Below are 9,486 nucleotides of genomic sequence, written 5' to 3'. Positions count from 1 at the left end.
AACACATAAAAAAACCAAAATGTAAGCATACTTCATAAAATTAAATAAAAATGCGTAATATACAAGAAGTGTAACTTACAAAGTGATAAAAATATCTTTATATTTTACTACGCAGTAGTAACCTTCCTGCAGAGGGCAATAGTGAACATATCAACTTCAGCAAACCAATTTGAAGAACCTGAACATTTTTACTAAAACCAGGTAATTGTGAATCAAAAGAGAATGTAACTGCCTCAATTCAACAAGAAATTATTCTTATATTTGCAGGAGTAGGCGAAAGTGTTGCTTAACGCGGGTAAATAACTGCGTAAAACAAGAAATGTTGCAGTGAGTCACTGCCCTCGTCACTCCACTTCTCTACGTAGAAAAGTTCCAAGGACAGAGTGCATTGTGGGATAGAACATTTTTGGTTAGGAAGGTAGCCCGGAAAACAACGCCATTTTTCGCGCCAAGCCCGTAGGTGGTTGTTGCGTCGTTGCGAGGCTCGCGCCGTTGATTTTGCCAGTGACTAGAACCTTGCTTTGAGCAGGTAAGTAATGGTCTTTCAAGCTTACTGACTCTTACTATGCGAAGGATTGTAGTGTTAAGCGGCAGGACATTTAGTAAACGCACATATTCTGCACGGGCGAACTTAGCTTCGACGCAAACCATTGTTGCTAAGCCTAAGCGAAGTGTGCTGACGCCGGGTGACTGTGACGGAAGAGAAAGAAAACAGCGATTTTAACTTTTCTTTTTGTTGAAGTCTGTGCGCGGCCCACGCTGTTGCGGACCGCGCGTTATAGTTTGGCACCACTTCTGTGCTACCGTTGGCTTCTAGCCGGCGTGGCGCTTGCGCGCTTGCTAAGCCTTATTGCTCCCGGCGTGCTCCTCACGCTCGCGCAAATTTAGTGCTACTGCTGTTTTCACCTAGGCAAATCGCCTTGCAGTGTGCGGCAGCCCGTGGCATCAGTGCATATTTCATCAACTCTACTTTGTTTCGCAGGTTTTGCCGCCCTTCAGCGGTTCATTCAGCATGGCGCCGGTAAGTGCCTTGATCGAGGCATTTTTGTTCTCCTTTGTGTTAGTTGCGCTAGCCCTGAACCAGTTCGGTTCACCCCAAGTCCGTTGGTAGTAGTTGGACTGGCGTGCTGTCGCTATTCCCGAGTGCGCCGTACACTTCAGTTGGGCACTCCGTGTATTTTCCTTGGCTTCGCGCGCCTAGGCGCAACTTTGCGCGCTGGACACTGCCGTTGTCTCCCTTTACTAAGATATCGTATGGACATTCATTGGCCGGTGATGACCTTGCGTGGACTTGGCACGACACGTTCGTAGTACTAGCAGTATTGCCAAACGGTCGGACGTAGTTTTTACAAAACTAGAGCACTAATAACCGAGGTATCTTTCGAACAGCTTGCGCCCAGCATTAGTAGGGTCCACGCTAATTGTGCTTTCAATTGAAAGTTATTCTGGCTACGGTTGTATTTGTTGCCAAATTTTGCTAGTTTCCGTGAGGTTTGGTTTAGAACTGCCAAAAAGCGCGCAAATTGTGCCTGTTCGCAATACAACCCGGATTTCGGAGTACCAGTTCGAAAAGTAGCACTTGATTCGTCTTCCCAGCGGTTAAATTTAAAAATGCAGCGTTTTCTAGCAGGCGGGGACATAATTTAGCGGTAACTGCGAACACGTGCCAAGCTGCTCCCCTCCCCCCCCCCTTTTTCTTTTCGTGCTTCAGAAGCAAATGCGTAGTGTCAGCACCGCGCATGCGCGTCCGGTAAAGAACTCAATAGGTCAGTAGGCGGTACGCAGAACTCGCATAAGTTACCAGCCACCTGCACAATTGTTTGAATAACCGTGCAGTGTGCCGCGTATTCCATACCAGAGTGAGCAGTGCAGCAGCGGCTCCATCAATGTGCCTTGCCTTGCACTGTTCATGTGATGGTGTGGTATGTTCTCACCTCCAAGGTTAACATAGTCTCGAACTTGTGCCTTGCGAGTTCAGCAAACGCTTGTCTATTCCTGAAATTAGGACAAGCAGGCCTGTTTTACATTTGCACACCTGCCTATTTCTTGCAATTTTATTGTAAAATGTCCCATGTTTAGTGCTGTTTTTCACTTCATAAACATTTCTCCTTGTCTGTGCCAGAGATGTTGCTGCGTCGAAGAGCAAATCGCAAGTTTATAGCATCTCTACAGAACAGTCCATGATAATGAATGTCACATAGAATACTTGGATAACTTGAAGTATTTAATTATTTTTTGCATTCCATTGTAGTGCTTCTTAAATTCTAAGATTGGCAGGTCTGTATGTGTTGTTCAATGTCCACATTATGGGCAGACTTTGGAAGTAATGTCCCATTTCGGCTTTTATTACTTGCCTCATTGCAGTGTGTGCTGGTGGATTGTGTGGCGTCGGCAGTGTTGCTAAGTGGTGTCTCCTTTTTCTTTGCAGAGGACAAAGCTTTTTGTAGGCCACCTGCCAGACGGCCTTCGCACAGAGGAACTTTCAGAGCTCTTCGCCAAGTATGGCACAGTGACCGAGTGCGATGTCATCAATAAGTATGGCTTTGTGGTGAGTGTACTTGCATATACTCGACTTTTGGCACTCGTCTCCGAGCAATTGATGCATGGGCAACATTGTGCATCACACTGAGGTTACCCTGTGCATTTTCGATGCATTCTCGCAGCACATGGCCACAGAGGAGCAGGCAGAAGAAGCTCTCAAGAATTTGAACAACTACAACTTCATGGGTTCCACACTGTCTGTTGAGGTGAGTGGTAGCTATTGAAAGTAGCACGCTTACTGCGAGCAGTTGGGTTGCACCTGTACAGTTCAGAACTGTAAACTGTTTCCCCCAATGTTTTGACGGGTGCCACTCTTCCTGGTGGTCTGCAGCTGGAACTGTTGGCAATGTAATGTAGCTGCCTAACAGTCACATGGACCCTTACTCTTTGCATTATATTGTCCTGGCCCATTAGTCTGGCTACTGTGCCAGATTTTTAGCTCTTTAAGTTGCTTTATTGACACCCATGTATTGCTATTTTTCATTTGCATCTACCATAAGCCAATAATGTTCATAAAGAATAGAAATACTAATCCTGTAAGACTAATGTACGGAAGCAGTAGAAACGGCAATTTACAGCCAATGTATAGCTGCGCTCAAAATTAAGGTTGCCATAGTGAATGTCTCTGGAATATACACCTGAAGATTTGTAGTGCTGCTTGTTGCTGTGACTATTAAGCACAGTGCCTACAGAACAAAGCTTGTAAATCTAAAACTAAGCATCACATGTAATCATTCTTTAAGTACTACTTAAATGCTGTGCAATCGAACCCCCAATATGCTATGCCAACACACCCAGTCTTCAGCCTTGACTATTGTATTTTCCAAGTTAAGGTTGGCAGGCTTGCTGCTGATATGTGTGCACATGGTTTTTCTTTGTTGAACTCAAAAAGACACCTGCCAAGCAAGAGAGGTTGCGTTTGTTTACATCCAAGGACGTCAAAATTCCTGCTATGTGTGCCGCATCCTGCGGATGGCTGCTGATTTGTGGCAGCTGTCCTTCAATTTGTGGCTATATAATTGTGGTCTCTAAACAAGTAACGTAACCCTCTAATAGGCTTACACAACATTTTAGAGATCCCACAGCTGTGCACTTTTATTGGCAAAAGGAAGCATTCGTCTTCTTTGTTCTCGGGACTTAATGTAAAAAAAAAAATTGTTTTCCAGCGTTCCACAAGCAAGTTTCACCAAGAGCCTGGAGCACCTGGCAGAGCCAAGGGAGGACCAAGGTGAGCAGCACTGGTTTTTCTGAATTGTGTGCTGATATGTAAAAATAACGTAACACTAGATTCCCCAGCAGAGGAAGGAAAGATTGCTGCAGGCATTTGTGTTGACTACTCACGTCAGCAACCTTGCTTTATATAATTTGTGTGCTAGTTAATGTGCCAGTATAGTCTTCAAATGAAATGCAGTCATTCACGCTTACAGCTTGTAGTACATTATCTTGTACAGTGAAAGTGCTTCGAAAACTTTCATATAAATTATGGTGAGTGCAATTAATTGCATATGCTGCTTCTTACCTGTAGCACATATGCATACTTCGACCCGGGCTACACAGAGTACCTGTAAGTGTACTTGTTTGTTTAAAACTGTACTTCAAATACATGCTAGCACTGCAGCATTATATAGCCTGCTTTGCAGCTTGAATTTGGTTACCGCTAACATAAACTATACAGCACCAATTTTCTTCCTAGCACATTGTTTATGCAGTAAGTATGCAAGCTATTTTGTGTTCATCAGTAGTTTTCGTAGCTCTTGCAACGAGAATTAAAATTTGCCCTTTATGGTTTTCAGTCGACCACCCTACGGCCAGGGCATGCAGAGGAACGGCTACGACGGAAGGCCTTCTGGAGGCTACTACAATGGCGGACCAGGTGGTTATGCTGACTACCGCCGGGGAGGCGACTTCTATGACCGGGCCCCATACAGGGCCATGGTAGACAGGCCACGTCCCTACCCAGCCCCGTACGAGCGCCGAGACGACCCCTACGCACCACGACGCCCACCCCCGGGACCCCCCTCCATGGGACCTGACATGTACGAGCGGAGGCCGGCTCCAGACTATGCCCTCTACAGCCGCCGGTCGCCTCCCCCTGCCTCAGGGTCAGCGGGCACTGTCGTTTAGCCTGTCTTGAGGCAGGCAGTGCCTTTGTAAAAAATAGTGGGAGGCTTAACTGAGGCATTACTTTAAAGCAACTCTGGAGGCTTGCTTATCTAAATTACAGCCGAGGCGGTGTTCTCATTTGGCCCTTTTGCTGCTGGTTTCATACGATGGAACTAGCAACTCTAATCTGCTTCGAAATTTGTAGTCCAGGGGGAGGGGGGGCGAGGTATTCTGTGAGAGTCCACTTAGTGGACTGTCCATTTTGGCCGCTGCTGATTGGATGTACCTGTACGAGAGACGAGACAAGCGGCCCTGGCCAATCAGCAGCAGCCGAAATGGACAGTCCTCTAGGTGGACTCTTACAGAGTACCCCCCCCAGCTGAGTGTGTAGCCCCAGTTTGCTAGGTGTTAATGCACATGAGGAATATTCAAAGGACAGGTGTTGCTTTGGCTTGCATGCGTGTTTTGCAGTTTTTGTAATGCCTGTAGTGTGATGTTCTTCAGTTACTTTTGCCTACAAGTCTTGCTCTCTTACAGGTACAGCTGGGGTGCCGGCTATGGGTCATCCGACCGCATGGGCGGCTACTCCTATGGCGGCTACTAGGCGCCGCTGGTCTCCCCCCGAACAGGTGAGTGAAGTGCCCGCTGCACTGTGGCGATTTGGCAGGCGCGTATAGTATGCTGCGCGCATGCTGTGTCGCGTCGACTAGCCGCAGTGGCGCGTGACTTCGCTTGCGCAGCGCGTGACTTGTCGCCTTTGCCTCCTCCCCCGCAGCGACGACCCGTGGGACGGTTACGCTAGCGCTCGGTCGGAGGTAGCGTGCGGCGGCTAGCGCCCCCTCGCCGCGTGATGACCGCCCGACCCTTTGCGAAGCCCGACCGCTGGACCGCCTGCGTGTACCGGGGCACCTGAGCCCTCCGCCTCCTCACGTCACCCATACTTAACCTGGCCACACACCGTCGCCAGCGTCTCACTCTGTTCCATTATTTTTGTTTGTTGTGTACACCACCTCCACCACCACCTCATGTCTCGTCCGAATGCAGTCGCTGCCCGAGGGGAGCGGGCCAGTTTTACTAAAGAGTCGTCGTCTCTTCTCTCAATAAATGTCCATGGTCGCCAACAGGCACCCCGTCTCGAGAGTTACTGCTGCTGAGTGCGCTCGTGTGACAGACCCGCCGAACTCCGTACGCCGCTCTCGAGGCATTTGTACGCTGTCGGTTGCTTCGGGTAGTGCCCCGGCCACTCACAGAATGTTCCCCTCCCACCTTTTTGCAGCCTGCCTTACAGGTGTCTCCTACACACACACACTACTGCCACCACTGGGTGTTTTGGTAAGTTTTTGCAAGGCCCTCTCTTGGCCCAACCCCACCTCCTGTTCCAGGATTGTTTGGTGCGGTGGCTCAACGGCTATGGCGTTCTGCTGCCAAGCTCGGCACACGATTCCCGGCAGCTGCAGCTAAGAATACAGAAAATTCCCGTGTACTGGCATTGCAATGCACATTTAAAACATCAGCTAGTTAACGTGGAGCCTACCGCAGAGTTTAAGGAAGGTTGGTGATTGGCAACTTCAAAGGAGGTGCAGTGGCAAAGGTGAATACAGTAGTGCAGGGATAAATGACAGGAATACTATAATGTGTGCAGAAGTGTATGGTTGCTTTGCTAAAGAGTAAGAGCTCGGTCTTTGAAGGGAATGTTTGTGAATAAAAGGTTTTGAAGGTACTCTGCATGTGTCTGGCTGAATGCTCTCCTGTGGGCTAAGTTAAGATTTTCGAAGACTGATATCGTCAAGGCAGAATACCGAAATGGCTCTTTCTGCCAAATCCCAGTCTCCATGCCCTACCTGAGCAGTTGCAAGTAATGCTGCGTAGCGTGCTGGAGCCCAAGCAACAGCAAGTGATCTGTGCGGGCTCTGGAGCATCGGGATGCAAGGCCGAATAGTACCGAGATAGGGAGCCGTGCGAGCCTGAGACATCGGACTGGAAATTCCATGCGCTAACCAACCCTGCACCAAAGGATTTTACTTCAGGTAGGATGGTAGGCAAGTGCTGGAGAAAAAAAAATTCACTAGGTCGAGCGATGACGCAGGGGAGCGTCACCCGGCTAGTCCCACGTAGGGACCGGCAAACTGCTGGATTTTCCGATTTTTCGAAGCTCTGGCGCGACGACCAACCAAACTGAAGGCTGCAATCGGGCGGACATTTATTTCCTTTAGAAGTGCGGGTTACGTGGAAGACCACAAAGCATCGGACAAGCAATGCGATTTGGGCGGTGAATTGTGAAGTTTGCGGTGTTCGAATCAGGGTATCGCATACTAAAACACTGGTGCTTATGTGTGCCACTTTTGCACTACTGGCCAGAAAATTTCGTTGAGGGAGGGGGAATCTTTACCAAAGAGCTGCTCTTAAACCGACTAGCGTTTTAAAAAAAGTATGAGTGGATGGAAAAGGTGATAAAAGCTGGTTACGAGTAAATTGCGCAAGCCTTGGCGACACACAAGCTCATTTTCGCAAAGTTCGCTTTGATACCGTAGATTATCGTTTTACTTCTGGTAATTAACAGTCTGTGTTGCCGGGAGGGCCACTCGGCCGCGATTGTTTCCCTCCCGCAGCCTGCGCCAAGGAGCCACCAGTGTAGAGTGTAGAAATTTGGGCTTAACATTTTGCAGTTTTCCTGTAGCGCAAATAGCACAGGGACGTGCAGGAGAGCAGCGGCTTTGTGTGTGTTTATTCCCCCCCCCCCCTCTACTACGTCCTTCTGCTATTTGCGCTACAGGGAAAAAAACTGCGTAGGGGCCAATCGCGATCGAAAGTGCGCCGTGTGACAACGTGGAACGCCCGATTACTATTCGAAGCGTCGAATGACATCGCGGTTCCTGTGAAAATGTCATGTAGCAGTCCACAGGTCACTTAGAGGCGACCGATTTACTGCAAATTCGGCATGCGGCAAGAAAACTCGAGTAATTATAAAAGCCTCAATCATGGCTCATAGGCTTATTAAGGATATGGAGTGGGGGAATTGGGAGATAAGGGCAGGCCCAACAATGCCTTTCTCCATGGGCCTGCTGCCGAGGAATGCTTCCCCGCACGGTTATAACATGCGGAGAATGCCAGATTCCGTAGCAATCCTCGAAGCTGGCTACTAGCTCCGATGCTTTCGTCGGAGCACTGCATCCTTTTAGCTGTGGGCACTCCCACAGAAATTCAGTGCCCGATAGTCGGCACAGATGCCGTTTGCATCCTGGGCAACCTGTTAGTATGGGCGGCAGCTCTTCCACCGTGTTGTCAGGAACACTGCTTTCCTTGCAAGCTTGCGTAACTGCAGTACGCCTCCATTTGCGTCATCTTGCAGGGGCACACAAGTTGCTACGTCGCTGCGGCGGTTAGAGTTACTATATATATATATGCTTTAGTACCATATACAACTCTAGGTTAAAAGTTCGTATAGCGCTCGCAGCGGCGTGAGCCGCTTCGTTCCCTGGTACGCCACAACGGTCGGGAACCTACCACACCCAAGGTTCGGCCGTGCGCCGCCTCTTGCTACCTCGACGACCTTCCTTGCAATGGGGTCGGATGGGGTCACTACGGGGGGCGCGTAATATGCGCACCTAGGCAGTAGAGCAGAGGTTCCATCTTTACACTGGTACGACGGGTGTTGCGACTCCCGAAATTCATTTGGCGACACGATCGAAGTAACGATCCTTACTAATATGGCTACATGTAGCGCGTCATGGTAGTTACGTAGTTACCATGACTGTTAAAAGCGGTTGGGACCATAGAGTTTCCTACACCATAGAGTTTGGACATCCTTGTGGCTAGATGGCCCAATGGTAATATTTGTTTGCGGTAACTTTGCACTCTATAGTTTGATTTTAGATTAAAATAACTAGGGTAGACTTGGAGACGCTGAGGAGCCCCAGGACGTAAAAAGAGCGTGGTACAAGTCAATGTGCGAGGGGAGCGCTCTACGAGGACCACGGAGGGGAAACTCCCGTCAGCGCGAGCGAGCGCGGACGACTAGAGCTGACGGGGCCATATAACAGTGGCGGCGCCATGCGGCGCTTCAAAGAAGCCGCAGCAAAAAAAAAAAAAAAAAAAAAAAAAAGCAGCGTTTGGGCAGGTCGCTTTGGCGCGCTCTCAACGGCGGTAATTTCTTTCCAGACCGCCAGGCTCCGCCAACACGATAACTGCTCCGCGGGCTTGTGACTTTTTCTGGTCGCCGCAAACAGCGGAGTTTCCACTCCTAAATGTTTCTTGCTCCGTGACGAGGACTGATACGCGTTCTGTCATGGTTCTGTGCTGCTCCATCCCACCTCGACTCGCAACCTAGTGCAGCGAAATCGAAGGGAACGCAATAGGTGCTCTCTGTGCCATAGAGTTTCCTACAAAAATCACTAGAGGGAACTCTGGCGCTGCAGTCGTTGCCCTACCATGGGAATGATGGGAAGTACATGAATTTGACTGATCTTCGTGCTTGTGGATTCAGACGTTTTTGTGGCTTTGTATATTACGCTATATAAACCTTATTGTCGTATATTTCGGCGCAATCTATATTCTTCGAAGTGCAGAAGACGCCGGGAACGCGTACAATTGCTATTAATTGCAACGATTGAGCTTGTCCAGGTGACCAAATCGAAACGCGCCAAGCGTCTCAAGGCACTGGCATGCCCGCGATAAATTCATAAGGGCGTCTCATTCACTTGTCGATACATGCGTCCGTGGCTTAATGGTTTCAATATCAGGCTTCTGTGCTAGAGTCCTTGTATTCGAATCCTGCCGTCGGGCAATTTTAATGATGTTTATTTAATTATTTATAGCGCAATATACTGTTGAAAATGACGAGTT

General features: G+C 48.8%; 1 protein-coding gene across 4 annotated transcripts; it reads left to right on the top strand.

Annotated features, from left to right (window-relative positions):
* The first annotated feature begins 376 nt into the window (after positions 1-376).
* LOC142588278 (uncharacterized) lies at positions 377-6,364 on the top strand. 4 transcript variants are annotated; one of them, XM_075699857.1, is made up of 8 exons: positions 377-529; positions 983-1,021; positions 2,429-2,548; positions 2,664-2,747; positions 3,708-3,769; positions 4,335-4,577; positions 5,182-5,273; positions 5,921-6,364. In XM_075699857.1, exons 2-7 carry the CDS (start codon positions 1,013-1,015, stop codon positions 5,246-5,248), a joined length of 585 nt encoding a protein of 194 aa, XP_075555972.1. In that variant the 5' UTR covers positions 377-529; positions 983-1,012; the 3' UTR covers positions 5,249-5,273; positions 5,921-6,364. The 4 variants fall into 4 exon arrangements, with proteins under 4 accessions (XP_075555972.1, XP_075555970.1, XP_075555971.1 ...); XM_075699855.1 differs by having other exon boundaries at positions 4,335-4,643; XM_075699856.1 differs by lacking the exon at positions 5,921-6,364 and adding an exon at positions 5,420-5,771.
* Positions 6,365-9,486: the final 3,122 nt, after the last annotated feature.

Source organism: Dermacentor variabilis, chromosome 7 (assembly GCF_050947875.1).
Source record: "Dermacentor variabilis isolate Ectoservices chromosome 7, ASM5094787v1, whole genome shotgun sequence".
Classification (NCBI taxonomy): Eukaryota; Metazoa; Arthropoda; class Arachnida; order Ixodida; family Ixodidae; genus Dermacentor; species Dermacentor variabilis.
This window is presented reverse-complemented; position numbering and strand designations above follow the sequence as displayed.

Bases quoted from the DNA above. Each gene is read 5' to 3' on its own strand.
- LOC142588278 (XM_075699855.1), top strand. The intron at 2,549-2,663 runs GTGAGTGTACTT...GCATTCTCGCAG, and splicing joins TCAATAAGTATGGCTTTGTG to CACATGGCCACAGAGGAGCA. The intron at 3,770-4,334 runs GTGAGCAGCACT...TATGGTTTTCAG, and splicing joins AGAGCCAAGGGAGGACCAAG to TCGACCACCCTACGGCCAGG.